Here is an 18,964-nt window from a genome sequence, read left to right as displayed (position 1 = left end):
GAACCAAGCAAATTGGTTTAATGTGTCCGGCCAGTCCAGCTATCACGGAGGTCAACTTGTGTTCTCATATCCTGTCTCTTTCTCTACACTTGAGAAAAAGAAATAAAAATTCCTTTGTTGCCCTGTATCGCCAGGTCGGGAGGTCTGTTAAAATAATGAAATTATGCAGCGCAGATAAGTGCTGCGTGCACATGAATGCACAGCAGCTGGCTGAAAGGATTTCTGGTGGCTGACCAATAAGGCCAGTATACTCTGTATATACATTTCTGCCTCCAGTCATCTATATAGATCTACTTCTGCCTAAAGTTTGACTCTACTGGAGTTTGTTTAAAGTTAGAGGAGATTGTGTCGAGTGGTGGGCAGAGTCAGGGGCCTACATTTATATTCAATTATTTAGCAGGGTTACTTGGATTTGTGGGAACTTGCAATAAATAAAACATTCACTTCCACAGCTCCCTCCAATCTCAAACAAATTTTCTCTGTGCTCGCAATATCTGCCTGCAAATGGACTATTAATTGTGCAAATCTTTGAAAACCTCTGACTCTGTTTAATACTGAGGTTAAATGATAAAGACATCGGGTGGTGTTTATTATGACTGGTGCACATGCTCTCAGTCTTTCTTTCCAAAACTTGAAAATTTCATTACCACTGGGCTAGTTGAGAGGTGACGACAGCCATCTCCACTCGCACGCTTCCTCACATTACAAACAGACCCAGGAGAAGTAAATGAATGCTCAAATTCTGCATATATCAGAAAATAAGTAGCTTCTGTTTCCCCGTGTTCTGCCCTCCCCCAGCCTGTATTCACAAATACGCTATGTAGCCAGAGACCTCCGATGTTTATCGTGACATCTTCCGCTTCCCTCTGATTTGTTAAACGTTATGATTTATTAATGAAAGAGGATGCAAATATAGCCGCTGTTTTGTGCTGTGCGTTACACTTCTGCTACAGCTCCAAGACATACTAACGCATATCTAGTGAAACAAGCACCTCTGCAAATTGAAATGCTAGTAATGGCGGTGAAAAAACACTCAATGACAAAGATTTCTAGATTTTGGTTTTATAGAGATAACATAATTTATTGCTGTTCCCCAGAGCAACACTCTGTGGTGTGAAGGCACTTCTTCTCAGTTGTATCTATCATACAAGCTTGGGGGAGATGAAGAAAAATAAAACTGCCTATTAATAATTCAGAATTTCAGCGTGTAGTGTTATGTACAGTAGCAGCAGGTTTATTTGAGGAAATATGAAGATACACCCTCAGGCGAGCTGATTATTTTTTTTTATGTACTGGCAAGTTCATATAAAACAAATCTGGCCTAGTGGTCCAGAGGAGCTCGACTGAGGGACAAAAGTATACGTATTACAAATAGCTTCTTGAACTGTCTCTCATTCCTTTAAACGACTGTTTGTGCATCAAGTTGCTGAGCTGCTCAATCCTGCCCACAAGCAGGCTTCAGTACATACAGGTTCACCAAACTCATTCCATGGAAAGCTCCAGAGGAAAGCAGTTATCTAAAGATGAAGGAAGAGAAATGAAATAAAGAGTGCTTTTCTATTCATTGCCTCAGTGGCCACTGAAGTGTGGGAGCAATTTCAATACAATATATAGCGGAGGCTTTGATAAGACTTTTTGGGAGAATCCTTAAAAACAGCCCAAGCCCGGTTACATGTGCATCTGTGTGTTTGTGTGCATGAGTGTGAAGTGTGTGTGTGTGTGTGTGTGTGTGTGTGTGTGTGTGTGTGTGTGTGTGTGTGTGTGTGACAGTGAGTGAGTGAGTGAGTGAGTGTTTCTTGGAGGAAGGGTGTTTCAAGGTTCGGACAAATGCAAGATTGTCTCGCTCATAAAAGAGAGGGGCTCTGTCACGGAGCCTGCCAGCTAAAGGCTTAAATCACATGCCTGGAATACACAATGACGTTACACCCACACACACACCCAAACACCACACACACACACACACACACACACACACACACATACCCACACATACATAGATAGACGCGCGCGCGCCCACACACAGACACACACAGACAGACACACACACACACACACACACACACACACACACACACACACACACACACACAATCTCCCTAAATTATGCAGAGTAAGAGCATTCCTGGAAGCATTCATTTTTAACATGTGCTTCAGCTACATTGTTAGGATGCACATGTTCAACCTGAACAGAACAAAGGAGTGAAAATTTTATCTCCTATTTGGTATGCATGCTACTTAAATCATCACAGTCACACCTCTTAACTGTTTTTTATTTGTTTTTTTCTGCCTTCTTTAAAAATCACTCAATACGTTTATGGCTGCCAGCGATTTCGAGAATCCATTCAAAAACCTTGGTTTATTATAAATTGTTAAGAGGGAAACCTAATTTGCTTTTCTGTTGTATGTAATCTAAGTAAAAGTGTGAGGAAATTCTAAAAATTGTGGAATCAGTCAGCTAGGTAGATCCAGTGACTGTCACTCAAAACAGCTGGGGAAAAAAATGCCGTAATGCAGGAAATTTAAAGAAAAGTATTCAATAGTCCTTGTCTTTGTTACATTCAAGTGTGACATTTTTCATTAGAGCAGTAGGCGCCTCCTTACCAAGTGACAAGTGTCAATGTCAAGTCAGCAGAGGCAAGAGCCCCTTTTCTCTTTGGCACCCTCATCTCAATGCCACCCTACACAAGGCAGAATGCCGCCACCTAAAGGCAGCTTTAATAGCCTTTCAGACTCCCCCATTGCCTCTGTACCACCTGCACCTTATTAACATGGATGGTCTCCCACCGAGACAGCATTCTGTTTAATTAGAGTGTCATGGTGAATCAAATTACAACACTCAAAACTTATCAAAACAAATCAATATGATTAATTATGGGACAATTAAAAGTAATGACACAGGAGTCTTTGAATGTTTGGTTACAATGAGGGCCACCCTGGCAAAAAGGTAGCAGAGAAACTTGTGAACCCGTTAGTGGGCCACTGCCTGGCTCAACCACTGAAGCTAAACATAATGTGGGACAAAATCCTGAAACATATTCAAGACAGAGTGGGCGCGGGCTCGCTCTTTGGAGCGAATTACTGAAATCCCTTCTTCCTGAGCATTGAGGAATTTTGCAGCAGATTGGTTTTAACCTTGATTCCACACTAAGTAATTCCCTTCAACGCCTTAAGCGGAATTAGGCATCATTACGTATCATCCATCTCCTTATCCAAGGAATTCTCTTTAGAAATGAAATGAAGCTCTCCACTGGGCTGGGTGCTGGCATGGTGGTGACAATGATAAGGCCAGCAGAGCTCTGCTGATATGTTCATATTATTCCCCTCTCCCAGCGAGAGACCAAGCCCAGCCTGTCTGCCAGTGCACCACTATAAAACATCATTAGAGGCCAGCAGCAGTGTGGAAAGAGACTGGGAGTTGCAGGCAGTTACAGTAGCCCTACTATGTGCAGATGAAGACAGCAGCACTAAGGTGCCCTTGTGAAACTGACTGAGCAGGCGATATGCTCTCCCACTTTATCCATCTCTTTATTTATTTTTCCTATTTAGCCCCTCAGCCCGTGGCAACTGTAGTGACAGATGGGCTGAGAGGCCTTGGGATCGATGGAAGGGGAATTCTGTCTTTGTTTCCTGACATTTTTCCCATAGCCACTCGCTTCTGACTCAGGTTACTTACTGTCCACACGAACGGAGAGAGACGGCAGAAGCAGAGAGGAGGGAGGAAAGTGATACGCTTCTGTGCAGCTTCTGAAGAAACTTAATGCCTCAGGCCATCTCCCTCTACACAGGTTTCTGTTGAATAACACAATAGAGCACCCTGCACGCCTGATGCGTCGAGGGGACCCTCTGTAAACAAGACACTAAGGAATGTGTTGTTGCTGCGCCTGTTTGTTATCCCTTTGACAATCTTGAACGGGAAAGAAAAGTGCACAAAATGGGTGTGCAACAGCCCGACATAGTCTAATTCATCATCACTACATTAGCAGAGTAACAGCCTGCAGAATAGACCAGCAATTATTCTGTCCCTCTGATTAGGAAGCCTTAACGGTCTTTGTGCTGACCCTTGCCCTATGCAGCTGGCTCATAATAGAAGCAGGGCTGAGACTGAAAGTGGGAACAACATACAGTGGTCATCCTCCCTGGTGGGAACACGTCACATCTGATCACAGTCATCGTCACGTCCATGTCCAGTGCAAATAGTGGGATAGAAAAGACAGCACAGAGCCTTAACGAGAGACTAATGGTTATAGTCCAAAAGGATGTAATTAGAAAGAATGTCGTTCTTCGACTGTGCCAAATAGTATAAGGTCATAGGCAGAAGGTAATAATAATAAAACTAATTGACGACTCTTTATTATTCCAATCAAATTATATTAGGAGCATAAATTTTTTACTGTTAACAATAGGTAAACATCAGAAAAAGGGCTCACTTTGCTACAACTGCCCATTATCCCCAGAGTTACATACCACTGTCTTAAGCAGGTCTTAATCCTCGTCTGACACGACAGACTTTTAATGGGCTTAAGGCCAAAGACACAGAGAAGTTATCACATTAGAGGCTTATACACCCAAGTACTCCACACAAAGACGTACAAAGTAGCTGTGAAAATAAGTACAATCTACTTATCTGTAGGAATTAAAATCGCTAGAATTAACCACAAAGAGCTGTAGTTTTTTATTATTTATTATTTTACGACCGATATGATGTTATAAACAGTGGCTTGGAACAGCAAACAAGCATCTGCTATTGGAGTGATTTTACTCTCATGATATGACACTATAGCTGTTACTATTACTGTGTACAAGTACATTAATAGAATTTATTATGCATAGTTTCCAAAGATCTAGTCCTTGGATTAAGATATGTAAATGTATGTGGGATAACTGGGTTTAAAATGGAATTGCTCCTAAAAAAAAACACATGCTTGCTTATAGTTCAGCTACAGGTTAAACTCTTTATTCCACAGAAATGAGATGACAGTGATTGAGTGATTAATGAAAATCTGTACATGAAAACTGATTTCAAAAGCCTTCCGTGACATATTTCAAGCACAACTGATTTGTGTCGATGTCACTGGCTCTGTTCTATGAGAGCACCAGAATGACTGTTTAATCCTTCTAATGCTCAGCCCTCCCTCCCCTCTTTTCTCTCTCTGTGCTCCTGGGCCTCTCTGCCTCTGTCTGTCCTTATCTTCTTTTTCCTTTCATTTTACAAAACAAGGGGCAAATGTTGATAAAGGAAATGGGAGCTTTCTGAGGGCTGTGACGTGGAAATGGTGGCATAACAGTGAAGGAGGAGAGTGCAATTTCCCTTACCTGTATGATGGACATGCGGTTAGTAGGTGTGTCTGTAGTGCTGGTGACTGGGCCTGTGAAGCTGGTGTGGCATCCCACGTGGCCTTGGGGCACGCTGAGGTTATTGGCAGTGGGCTTGAGGTACATGACCTCTGACCTTGGTGAGCTGAGTGGCAGGCGTGTCTGGTAGTCAAAGTACATGGGAGAGGTGGCCAAGGAAGGGCTGCTTACCACGTTCATCACATTCATGGCATCCCGCTCCTCCACCTCGCTCTGCACCAGCATGATGTCGTTCTTGTTAATCTTCTTCTTCTTGCCTTTACCCAGCTGAGGGTGCGAATACTCTGCAATGCGACAATTATAGGTACGGATTTCCTTGTTTTCCCGTTTGCACTTTATCGCTATGGTGACCATGGCAGCCAGAAGCATGATGGATATGATGCTTAGAGTTACAATAAGAGGGAGGGACATGTCCCAGTTCTGATTGTCCTTCGTGTGTGGCAGTCCATCAGGAGGACGTCCGTCGGAGGCCTTGATGATGAGCCTGGCGGCAGCATTGAGCATTGGCTTACCGTGGTCTGAGACTCGAATGATCAGCTCCACAATGGGGCTCACATCATCCCAGAATGGGTGGGCTGTTCGCACCTCCCCGGTCACTGGATCAATCTCAAAGAGGTGCTCCTCATTGCCATCTGAGATCTCATAGGTGAGCCTCCCACTCTCACCATAGTCATTATCCACCGCCCTCACTGTGGTGACAATATAGCCAACGCCTACATTACGTGGCACATGGATTTCAGCTGTGTCGTTGAGGAGTAGGGGCAGAACTATGACAGGGATGTTGTCATTGACATCCAGAACACTAATGCGCACCGTGGCATTGCTCTCCAGGTGTGGAGATCCGGCATCTTTAGCAAGAACCTTGAAGTCAAAATACTTTATTTGCTCATAGTTAAAAGATCGCACAGCATAGATGGCTCCATTAGCAGCGTTCACATTAACATAGGTGTTGACATCACCTCCACTCACATTGGAGTTGATAATGCTGTAGTACACTGTCCCATTCTGGCCAAGGTCTGGGTCATGTGCCAGAACCGAACCTAGGTACTCCCCTGGGATGTTGTTCTCAGGTATCTGAAGAAGGTAAACTGACTTGGTAAAGCGAGGAACATTGTCATTCTCATCCAGAATCTTTACGGTGAAGGATTTTGTGGAGTTTAGAGGAGGAATGCCATTGTCTTTCGCCACAATGGTGACATTGTACTCGTCCTGCATCTCTCTGTCCAAGGGCCTGTCTGTTACCACTGTATAGAAGTTATCATAGTTCTCCTCAAGTTTAAAAGGGACATTGCCCAGCACTCTGCACTGGAGCTGCCCATTCCTGCCTGAGTCTTTGTCTGTGACACGGACCAAAGCAATGACAGTGCCTGGAGGTGCTGCCTCACTGATGGCTCCCTGTCTCACAGACACAAAGCCTATAGAAGGCCAGTTATCATTCCTGTCAAGCACTTTAACGGTGACTTTACAATGGCCTGGGATTGGATTGGGACCTAGATCCTTTGCCTGGACGTCAATCTCAATAACTGGACTCTCTTCATAGTCAATTTCGCCCTGAATCTTTATGACCCCTGTTCTTGAATCTATGGAGAAGAGCTCCCGGATTCTCTCTGGGGCATAGCCACTGAAAGAATAGACAACTTGTCCATTGTTGCCCTCATCAGGATCAGTAGCATTTAAATCGATCAGGACTTTACCAGGAGGTGAGTTTTCAGGAATTTCCACTACATATGAGGGCTGATCAAACACAGGGCTGTTATCATTGGAATCAATAACTTTAACATTTATCTGCATGGTACCTGACCTAGGATATTCCCCCCCATCAGTGGCTGATAAGATGAGGGTGTGATGGCTTCGTTCTTCTCGGTCCAGTGGTCGTTGAATAACTAATTCTGGGAATTTAGTCCCGTCCCCACGAGATTTTACCTCCAAGGAAAAAAGATTGTAGTCGTCGCGTGTTATTTGATAGGTTTTCAGGCCGTTTTCCCCTGCATCTGGGTCATGTGCGCTGGTCAGGGGAAAGCGTGTCCCTGGCACAGCGTTTTCCGAAATGTCAATATCAATCTGATCTGAGGGGAAAGTGGGGGAGTTGTCGTTAATGTCCTGAATATCTATTTTGATCATGCAGATCTCCTTGTCATTGGCAAACACCTCCATGGAGAGCTGGCACTTGGGGTTTCTCTTACACAACGTTTCCCTGTCGATGCGCTGCTTTGTGTATAACAGTCCGCTTTGGGGGTCCACGTCGATGAGATGCGGAGCGGAGTTCTCCAGCACCCTGAAGTTGGCTTTCTTACCCTGTCCTCCCTGTCCAGTCTGTTCGAGTCCAAGTCTGGCATCTTTGGCAATGTTCCCAATCACTGTCCCCGGACCCTGTTCCTCCGGGACAGAGTAATTCAAGTTTTTCAATGTCAGGGCATGAGCCCATAAGAGGAGGAAAAAGAAAATAGAGAGATACATCCCCACTCCGTAAATGCTGCTGTAATCTGTGTTGTGTTTACACCTCCTTTGACCTGTTGATATTTTGTTCAAATTTGGTATTTCTATTATTCGGGATCAAAGAAAGAGTTCTGTTCATCATGTGAGGCCTTGGCATTTGTCTCTGTGGATTGTCTTTGCTCTGTCTCGTTCTTCTTATGCCCCTTCCAGCAATCTGTGGTGCCGAACACCTAATTTATATTCAGCTGAGCACCCAGACTCATCGGAGCAATAATTGCGATCCAGCCTCCAAACAGAATAGGCATTGTAAGTGTTCACTCATACCACCTAAGAGGGAAAACAGAAAAAGACAAATTTGTCATAGTGTATATGTGGCAATTAGTCACCCAAATGAAAATAGACTAAGCTATATTACAACCATTCTGCCAGTAAGACATCTGATCCACCACTGAGCCAAATATAAAACAGGGCTCATGTGTAATTCATCTCCACAATTATGGGGGAAGCTTGTCAATTAGTTAACCTTGGGAAGACACTCGGCGCAGCCCTGATACACAGAGATATAACGATTTCCCTTACAGCTTATTTACTATGTGTATTGTCACAAACACAACATTCAGAATGCAGTTTTTAGTCTATCCCTAATGTGCAATGCACCACCTGACCCTATCCTAATAATGACCCATTCACACATTATAAGAATGCTGACTGGAACTGTAATAGGGCAACTTTAATAATATGGGAACACTGCATGCGTACAACTGAAGATGGCCTATTGTGGCGGCTATTTGAATAAATGTGTATAAAATGAGCCTCTTACACGCATTAACAAATCCGCATAATCCGGATATTCACAATGAGCCTTTTAAAAATTCGGAAATGAGCTGCCAACATCTCAGCACAGCCGTGTAATTCTCTCCACTGCTGCTCTCTGTCTCTCTCTCTCTCTCTCTGCAAGATTCAACGGTCCTTGGAAGAAGCTGTTGCATCCGCATGCATAGGGGATGGATGTGAAATAACAATCGTTTGGGAATGAGGAACAGACAAGGCTCCCACTGGGAAACTGCACATGCAGAGGAGACCCAGAGAACATAAAAGACAAAATGCAAACTTACCAAAAGAAACTGCTGCAATAGTCCAAAAAATAAATATATAACTGTAAAAAAATCAAAACAGTCAGTTCCAGTAGATTTCAGGGAGACTTTCATGCCCAAAGCACTTCAGTGCGCACCACCCGTACCCTCTTTCCCCTCTGTGTGCAGGGGGAAAGAGCCTCGAGCCTCCGATGCACACACACAGGCTACAGTGCAGCGCAGTGGAAATAAAAAAAAAGGAAAAAAAAAAGAAAAAAGTGCTCCAGAAAAGTATGACTGTAATGTCAATGAGCTGAAGTCCTCTCCGCTGTCTGATTAGGGATGCAGCGGCTCGCCTTCTGCCTGCAGTGAGTCACCGATCTTCAGGAAGGAAAACTGTTCGGAGAAATACTCTATGTGGATTTAAAAAAAAAAAAAAAAAATCCAGATGTGTTAGGTAGATCCAAAGCGGATATTTAAAAGGCGATCAGTGTTTTTTCCCCCGTCCGAAACACAGCTGAGTGACTGATTCCCGTTGTGGCATTTTGTCCTTGTCCGCCGTCCCCCGTCAAAGTCCACAGAGAGAGACAGATATGCTGAGGAGGTGGTCAGCAGCAACCCCGCATTGTGGCACAAGGCTCCCCGTAAGGGCGATTTTCTCGAATATGCGCACAGTCGTTATTTAGTATTTTCAGCACGTAAAACACTCCTAAGCACACTGAACGCTTCCTCTCACTGACTGAACTCCGGACACCGCATGGTGCATTAAACATTGTCGCTACTCCTCTGTCAGCCAATGAATTTGAAGAGGTGGGAAGAGAAGGAGGGATTCAAAAGCCGCTTCGGGTACAGACTACAAATGATTGGTGGCTCGTGGTCCACCGGTGGCGCATCTGTTTTTTTCAAATATCACACTTCATTGTTGTTTACAATAAAGGAAACGGTGCGTTGGACAGCCTCGCCGAGAGACATGTAGGGGCCAGGCTGGAGTGGTTTGAAATTTCAGTTAAGCCATCTATCAAAAACGGACCATAAAAAGCTATCAGTGGGAATTAAATCACTTGAATCAACTGAATTTAAGACCTTTTATTCTGAATGCATGCACAGCTGCAGGGACAAAATGTTGTGTCTGATGCAAAAGAAGAGCACAAATCCAACAGTATTATTAGATATATAAATGAATTAGGGATTTCATTCCACATTTAGTGTGTGTTTGGCATGTCACAGCCATCTATCTACTTTGGAGGTTTGTCTTTGCACCCAGATTTAAAGTTTCAATAATAACATCTGGTTTAAAAAATAAAAAAACTGAACCAGTATCTGGGTTCAATAGGTCCATGAAAATACTCTGCATTATTATTATGCAGCTCTGTTGTGCCACCTGAGAAGCAGCAGTAATTGTGTTTAACATTTTTTTTTTGTGTGCAATTAAAAGTGTTGAAGACCTGGGAAATTACGTGATGGAAAATAATGAGAGATTTGGAGAATGATTGCAGCAGGTATGTGAAGTGACAACGGAATCCTGCGTCGCCATTTTCAGTATTAAGCTTTCACAATTATAGCTTGAAAGCGTAATTTCATCTTGTCTCTGTCTATTACAGTTCCTGTTACAGAGAAGAACCAACAGACATGGTCCATTAAAAGTTTTTTTTTTTTTTTTTTCCCAGCCCAGAAAGCTGAAATTATTAGTCGATCGACAGAAAATTAACTGGTAACTATTCTGGTAATCAATCGTTTAAGTTATTTTTTTCAATTTGACAAGCCAAACATTACCCATTATCCTCAGTGGTGACAATTCGATGCTTTCCTTTGTCATATGTGATGAAAAATTTACTCTCTTTGTGTTTTGAATTGTTTGTTTGATAAAACAAGGGATTCAAAGGCATCACGTTGGTCTGTAGTTGTAAGTGGAGTTTTATTGCAGCCCAAACTGGGAGTGTAGGAAACACACTGGATCGGTTATCAGTGCAGCAGGGTGAACGCAACAATCATCAATGCTTGATAACCACTTTGCTTTGCAGCAATATTGCTAATCACTGAGCCATTATGTCATCCAGATTATTTTACAATATATCGTAACTCATTATGTATCCATAGAAATGTCAGATCAAGGCCCGGAGGACATTTAGTCATCTTTTGACTTGACTGTTGTCACAGAGCTGCGGTTTTGTCAGAGTTTAACCGTGCCCTTCATTTGGTATTGCTATTTCAACATGTCAGCTTTGCTCAGTATAATCTTGTAGTTTATCCATGTATAAACATGGGTCTCAACCTCTTTGACTTTCTCACTGACCTTTCTCTCTGACAGGAGGGAATGACAAGAGTGTCAGAACCATTCGTTAGTCAGATGGCGACCAAAGCTCATTATTAAACAGCAGGTTTGATGTACTAATGTCAAGATGTTGATAACTGATGAAGGTAAATGTCACATCACTGTCTCTATCTGCATATAGGGTGTGTAAGTGCGTGTGTGTGTGTGTGTGTGTGTGTGTGTGTGTGCAGATGTGTGTTTCTATTCAAATGTGGTGCAAGTTTTGTCCATTGAGTGCACTCTCCTCTGAAGTCTTCAGGTCATGCGGGCATTCCCAGAATTATAGAACCCCAGATGAAATGCTGAGTAGCAATGAGCCAGCTGTTTTTAAAAATATGATTAGCAGCATGTGTGGAAAACAATTAGAAAATAATTCAATCTCTCTTCAATGGAGCTGAATTATCTATCATCCTCAAGACCACATTATTTCCAGCACTTTTTTTTTTTTATTTGCCCAAATAACATGTTTACTCTTTTTCTCTCTCCAGCTACGAAATGCTACACACTGAGCTTAAACAATGCCCGGAAAATCACCTGCCTTGATGAAATGTCACCAGCGCTGCCAGAGATAAACCCAGCCATTAGCAGCTTTCTTCATTAGCCCAATTAAATGGCCCTCAGGAAATGCACTGACAGAAAGCGTATTTGGAATGGGCTGCTGCTGAACAGCTGCTTTAAAACACTGTTTCGTAAATTAAATTTCAATCTAATGGCAACGGCCTTTCTTCAGGTGGTAATAAGAGAGCGAAGGCTTCTTCCTGCCTACACTATTTAACCCATTTCTGAATTCTCTTTTCCTCCCTTTCTTACACTCTCTGATTTCACTTCTTCTTCCCTCGAGTAATAAAAAATGTGTTACACTCCTCCACCATAAAGAAATTTAAACCATGAAGATGGACCATGTGGAGTCTGAGTGCGAGCTTTTTCTCTGCTACATCTGTCAGAAAAAAAGGAAAAGAAATCAGAGCTGAGTCTTACACGTGGAGAGTTTTTCCAGCAGCGAAATGTCACCTCTCTCACCGTTACTTTTTACTTGGCTGTTGTTTGTCTCCCACATAAATTTTTCCATGTTGCCGTCTGAATCCCTGCCTCTCTTCTTCCTTTGCACCATTCAACTGTTGGCTGCGTTAGAGGGAGAGAGGGAGTATCACCTTCTTGTTTACTTCTCATTGCTGTGGTTCAGCAGTAGAGGAATGCTGGTCTCCAACACAGTTTCAGTAACCTTTCGTCTTTGCCTATGATGGCATGAAAGCTGAGACAGTAGCTGTGATGATATTTTTAAAGATACGTGTATCTTTCATTCTTCAAAGACATAAGCCTCCTGTAATGTACATTAGTTACGGCACCCATGTATAATGCAGTCTGACTGCGCTGAGGTATTAATATTAATCTCTTTCCTACAGGTGACCCGCTTATGACACGATTTACTGAAAGTTAGTTCAACCTGCATTTGACCCCGTATACTGCAGATTTTACCGGTTAATTCCTGAACATCTAAAAGACACTGCTGAAGCTGTAGTTCCCTACAGCTGAATGCCAAACCTTAGAATTAAACTGAATTGGAAATAATGACATTACATAGAATAAGACCTACATAAAGTTTGTCAGTTTCTCTTTCACACGCTTGCTTATTGGGGTGCCGTCTTTGCTGTCTTTCTATCTCTCTTCATACATCCTCGCCGGTAAGCAAAAGTCTCTGTATACTTCAAATGAACAAGTTTGTATGAAGTGTTGTGGAGAGAATAAAGTGTTTATACCTGTTCTGAAATGCCAGACTCAAAAGTAGGGTGAAAAGTCTGCTGTCAAGGAAGAGGACACCATGAATCTAGAAAAAGAGATAAGAGCGCACACTTTCGGACAGAGGCAAGTGCTAATGTGCATGGTGAGGGTTTACAGTGTGAGACAGGGAATCTATCTTTATGTTCATATAGCTTCTCCCTCTTTATTTTCTTCCTGCTCCATTGCTGTCTTTGCAACAGAGCTGCTTAAATCCCTGCCCTGGCTTAGCAGTGTCATTAAGCCTCAAGAAAAACAATGGTCTAATTCAAATATTCAAAGAGGCTGATAGACAAAGTGCTATACCACATGTCCCGTCCATGTACATTTTGTGTCTCTTTGTATACATGTTGATTTCTAATATATCTTTCCATGGGCTGCGGTAATAAACGCATTTTGTGCAGAGTTTATTGGACAGGATGAATGTGTTTAATGATCAAGCACAACCTGCATCTGTTTGTGTGCCTGTTTCTGTTCGTTTTCCCTGCGTGTCTTTGTGTCAACCAAATGTTCACTTTTCGCATGTTCCAAGAAATACTCCCTGATCAATGCTCACTGTGCAACTGGTTCTGCCTCATCACAATCCTCACTGTTAGATTGTGAGCCATAGCAGGCGTCAGCAGGGGGAAGGCGGCATCGTGGATTTTCACAGTGAAAAGGCTTTTATTCGTGTTTGTGAAATCTTCAGCGACGTGTTTCGAACATGATCTGCATTGTACAGTTATACAATGATTCATTTTCAGACAATTGCTGGACAACCTGTTCTCCTACACTGACGCCTTGGATGAAAACATTAGTGTAGCTGCATATATTAATGCTCTCAGCATGCTCTTAATGGAATAACCTCTTCTCTATAACCAGAACATGAGTGAGAGATGAATCATGATCATCTCCTATAGCTTTTTAGCATCACCTAGTGCTCCTAAATAGCCAAATCGCGTTTGGCCAGCTGAGACTGGACACGGGAAATTGGTGTAGTAATGAGAGGCAGGCTCATGGTTATGCCAACAGTATGTCTTTCATTCACCCTGATGTGCAAATAATTACCTCTCCTCTCACCTGCTGAGTCAGGTATCATGCTGAGATGAGATGAAACCAACAGCTCTCTTTGGCATGTAGGTGGGCTTTTAGATGTTAACCCAATATCAAATGATACACCAAGACGCATAACACCATTTTTGATCATCATGCACTGCATTAAAAATGTCAGACTCACTTCAACCAGAAACACTCAAAGTGCTGCATCTTTGTCTCTTGGGTTTTCAACATCATTTTGTTCTTGATCAGATGAAGTAAAATGATCCAAAACACTTTTTCTTTCACACAACAGTTTCAAAACCTGTGGAAGAAATCAAACTGGGCACTGACGACCTGCAATGCTTTTGTTTTGCTTATTAATATTAGAGAGATTAATTAAAGCAACAAGTGACAGAGGAGGCCCCCCTGACAAACAACACACAGACAATAGCTTTTCATCAGCACTTATTAGCAGGATATTATTCCTGTCCTTTCAGCCTGCCATCAGCCTGGCAATGTAAAACTGCTCAGTCTAATGAAGGTTCATTTTCCCATGTTCATTTAGCAATTTGAGTTATATTAAGTGTTGCTTTACACAATCTCAAGTGAATCCAGTGGACAAAGGACCTGACAAATAGTAATGTATGAAATACTCCGAGGTAGTGTCTCAAGATAAGATAAGATAAGATAAGATAAGGTAAGACAAGACTTTATTGATCCCACGAAATTCTCTTGTCACAACAGCACAATACAAAGGAGAGGTAGAAAAAAGATAGTAGAACAAAAAGACAATAAAAACATACAAAATAAAATCAACTATAGAAGACTATGTGCATTAGATATAACATTATTGTACAGTAGATAAATATATGTATGTGTGTATATGTGTATATATATATATATATATATACACACAATTTTTTTTTTTCTGCACAGGATAAAGAGGGTGATTAAGATGAAGAAGGAAATACTGGCTTAAACTGGTCTAAAATTAAAGCTGTTGAAAGACTCAAATCACTTCTTAGAACATACTGGAACGCCTGTTTCAAAATATGCTCAAACTCTAATCTCTTGAGCCAAAAGCTACATGTTTTTGATCACATTTTCACTTTATTTTGCATGTTCTCCTACTTGTTTTCAAATTCATCTCACTTAAGAATAAAATAAGCATTTATTTATGGTTTTATGATGCACCACCAACAGTCCACAACAGGCAAAAGATGTGGATTGGCACTGAAATCCATTGAAAGGGGTGCATAGCCAGAGGTCCATTCAAAAAGGAGTGAAATTAACCAAAACGATGAGTTTCAACAAGTTTCAAATTGAACAAACAAACACCCACAGTCTTGCATCCCAATGTCCCCCTAAAAGCCTAAGCCCTGAGGCCTCTTGGATTAAGTTGATTTGACCTGGTGTTTGAGTTTGATTTGACAAAGTAAAAACATGTTACCTACGTTTTTTACTTTCTTCACAGCTGTGGCACTCAAGGGACCGACTGCGGTCGACCGACTGAATGTCTTCCAGGCTCTTTCCTTACAGTGTGGATGAGAGGTCATTGTTAAATAACCAGTGTACTCATTTTGGTTTTCAAAACAGCATCAAACACTTACTTTATCTCTTGTAGTTGCTTTATTTGCTGTATTTTTTAATGCTTCTAGGCTTCCCTTATTAACCTGTATTTGACGCCACTACGCTATGAAATGTGAGTTATTCCCTCTGGCAAAGTCTGCAGAAATACAGACATGTGGAAAGTATGCATAGACAGCTCAAAAAGTCTGCTAGAGAGCCCTGATGCACATGATGATTTGACAGTGGGACGGTGCTAATGCTGCATTCCAGATGCAGAACATTTCTGACCTCCTACACGAAAAAGAAGAATGGAACACCACTTAAAGTTGGAGCTTCTATTTGTAAAATCAGGTCAAATCCATCTATTCAGACTTCATGAAGAAACGCTGTCTTTCCTCCTCTTTTTCGCTTATATGTGCAAGTAGGCTGTACTGCAGAGACCTGAATTGTGTGTACACCACCAAACTTTCAACAGGGAAATTTCAGCGTCAAACTTTCTCCGGAACGCAGCAAAGCTTTCATGGACTTTATGGGAATATGCCTCAAAGTTTGTGAGTGTGGACATTGAGGATACATCCAACGTCTCTTATTTGATATTTCCTCATTCCTCACTCATCAATCCTCGCTTGAACTGGAAATCGTTCTGGTCTGCCATCTAGCAGCCCATCTTAAAGCTCTTATTTCTGGTCCGAGGAGGGCCCTCTGAGGAGCCGTGAGAAAGGATACACGAGAGCAGTCCTCAAGGAAGTCTTTTACTGGCTAACACGCCCCTTTGTTGGATATGGGTTGGGTTATGCAGCCGATCGGACTCATCCCAACAGAGTGAAGACAGATGACAGATACATATCCAATGTATATTTTTTATGTTTTCTGATTCACCATATATTCACAAATCTGTGTAAATTGTTGGCTTGAACAATAAAAGGACAACAAACAACTTTTGCCATTAATGAAAAAGATTTTTCTTTTCACAATCTGTTATTTCCTCCATTAACTTTTATTATGGATACAATTAAAGTCTGAGTAGGAGAGTCTGTCAGTCATTTCCCTTCAGTCACATGTGAGGCTGATGACAGTCAGGGATGTGGGTTACATAATTTCAATTTCGAAAAACATTTAGCCTAATAAATGATTTCCAGTGTTCAAAAGACACCATAATCTTATGCAGGGTTATTAAATAATGATTCCACATTCAGAATATCAATAAATACAGATGCAAATAATGAATAAATAATAAACCCATTCTGTGCCTCTGAGCAGGACACAGTACATGGTATAAATACAGAATGCAGGTTGTTATTCATGTGCTGGTGTTTGTCAAAGGGGTAACGGAGAGAGAGAAAACACTGCTGCTCTGGCGCTGATAGCTGTGTGCCTTTACTTGTATTAGCACAGTGAACATGCGTGCGGACGCAAATTCATCAAAAGTCTCTACAGCTGTTAAAGCCGACTGACAGCTGATCCAGCTGTGATCAGCTGCATCCGTCATCAGAAACAGATGAAGCCTCATGTGACGCTTCAGAGGAAAGAATGTCACATTTCTCTGAAAACATCTCCTTGTTTCTTCTTCCTCGCATGGTTTCTTTGCGTCTCTCCATGCATCCTCAGTGGGAGCGACTAAGACGCAAGGAGAAGACGTAAGTGAGGGAAACGTGGATGCCTGGTACTGTTTTCTCAATCTGGAGCCTACCATCTGCTCAGGTAACCGCAGGGGTGAGCTCAACAAGTACAAGCCTTTTGAAAATACTAAATAAAAAACAAAATAGTGAGACGTGCTTAAAGGCCCAGTGTGTAGGATTTAGTGGCATCTAGCTGTGAGGTTGCAGATTGCACCCAACTGAATACCCCTCTCCTCACCCTCCCCTATTGTGGCCAATAAAAACACAAAAAAGGCGTAAGGCACTCTTTGGAGTCGGTGTTTGGTTGGTCGGTTCAGGACTACTGTCAGAAACATGGCGGTGCAACATGGCAGACTCCGCGGATGAGGGACTGTGCTCTCCGTAGATATAAAGAGCTTATTCTAAGGTAACGAAAACTCAATGATTCTTATTTTAATGTGATTATACAGTAATGAAAACCTAAAATAAAATATCACATTCCATTTCTGCCATATTCTGCCAATAGATCCACCTAAATCTTACACATTAGACCTTTCAGATAGGTACTGTTGGCATCTAAATTCAGCTCTATGCATGCACCCCCATTCACATGAGCTACATTAATAAAGTGTCATCCATTGCAGAATAATTTTACCCTTTCTTCAGCCTCTTGTGGGAGATTCCATGCACGCTTATTTTCAATATCATTAAATAAAGAGATGATCTGCAATGAACTGCACAAACAAAACTGATACAAGCTCGTGCTGTTATTTAGAACTTGACTGATAAATTCCACTGAAAGAAGTACTGAAAATCATGATATAACACTTCAATAAACCTGCTAATGCTAAAGAACAGGGCCTTGTGAAAAGCTACCTTTACACATTTGGAAATGCAACACAAGTTATCTCATGTTTAAAGCACCATCTAACCACCAAATCTCACCTAATACATAACAAGAATAATAATGCTTAAGGATATGTCTGTCAGTTCACCAGACTCCTGCAGGGATATGAATACAACATTTTTCTGGAATGTTACTGAATAACATCTATACTTGGGTATACACATAACTGATACACAGTTATGCATGCACAACAAAAATCAGAAATGGCTAACAGTCAGTTTTATCAAAATGTGCATTTGGATGCCGTGCGTACTTGAGATTGTTTACGTTGTGTCTGTGTCCAACAACAGAGAGTTTACATCTGACTTTCTGGGACTGACTGAATTGAGTGCTGATCAAACTGCACAAGCCTTAAAAGCATTTTACCACAATTATTGCACTGCACACACCTGGGAGAACTGCATGAAATCAGCTGATTGAAAGGTTCCTTATTGTGAGACATTTAATCGCTCCATTGCACGTTACTACAGTTATATTTACAAAAAAATCTAATGTGTTCACAATATCAGCTGGTCTGCATGGAGGTGTAAAACATATGAAAATATAATAGCAAGACTATTGCCAGAAGTGATAACAGTGACCTGCAACATATCTGCACTATGTTTTCAGTGTTTTCTAGCCATCCAACAGGTTCCAGAAGGAATTGTTGACCATTGCAGAATATAAAGATGACCTCACAGTGACCATTTGACAGTTCACACTTTTGCCTGATGGTGAGGGCCACAGGACACACACTGTTTCTAACGCTGAAGCTGACAGGGACAAGACAAATGTAATTTAATTGAAGAGTTTAAAATCAAATATGAGTCCAACAAATCATGTGATTTTTTTGTTTGTTTGTTTGTTCGTTTTTGATCCTTAAACTTGGCCTCAGGAAATGTGAGATCTGCACTGTTTTGGCAACACAATAATGTGCAAGATTCTC

General features: G+C 41.8%; 1 protein-coding gene across 2 annotated transcripts in view; it reads right to left on the bottom strand.

The window, feature by feature from the left end:
• Positions 1 to 9,632, bottom strand: part of pcdh17 (protocadherin 17) — a 55,986-nt gene extending 46,354 nt beyond the window's left edge. The window contains exons 1-2 of one of the 2 annotated variants that reach the window (XM_076730524.1): positions 8,904 to 9,632; positions 5,314 to 8,115 (exon numbers count right to left, since the gene is read on the bottom strand). In XM_076730524.1, the coding sequence (XP_076586639.1) occupies positions 5,314 to 7,809 (2,496 nt within the window). In that variant the 5' untranslated portion in view covers positions 7,810 to 8,115; positions 8,904 to 9,632. The remainder of the gene's footprint in view (positions 1 to 5,313; positions 8,116 to 8,903) is intronic. The other variant, XM_076730534.1, reaches the window with a different exon arrangement.
• Positions 9,633 to 18,964: the final 9,332 nt, after the last annotated feature.

The sequence above is a fragment of the Chaetodon auriga genome, chromosome 1 (genome assembly GCF_051107435.1).
Source record: "Chaetodon auriga isolate fChaAug3 chromosome 1, fChaAug3.hap1, whole genome shotgun sequence".
NCBI lineage: Eukaryota > Metazoa > Chordata > Actinopteri > Chaetodontiformes > Chaetodontidae > Chaetodon > Chaetodon auriga.
This window is presented reverse-complemented; position numbering and strand designations above follow the sequence as displayed.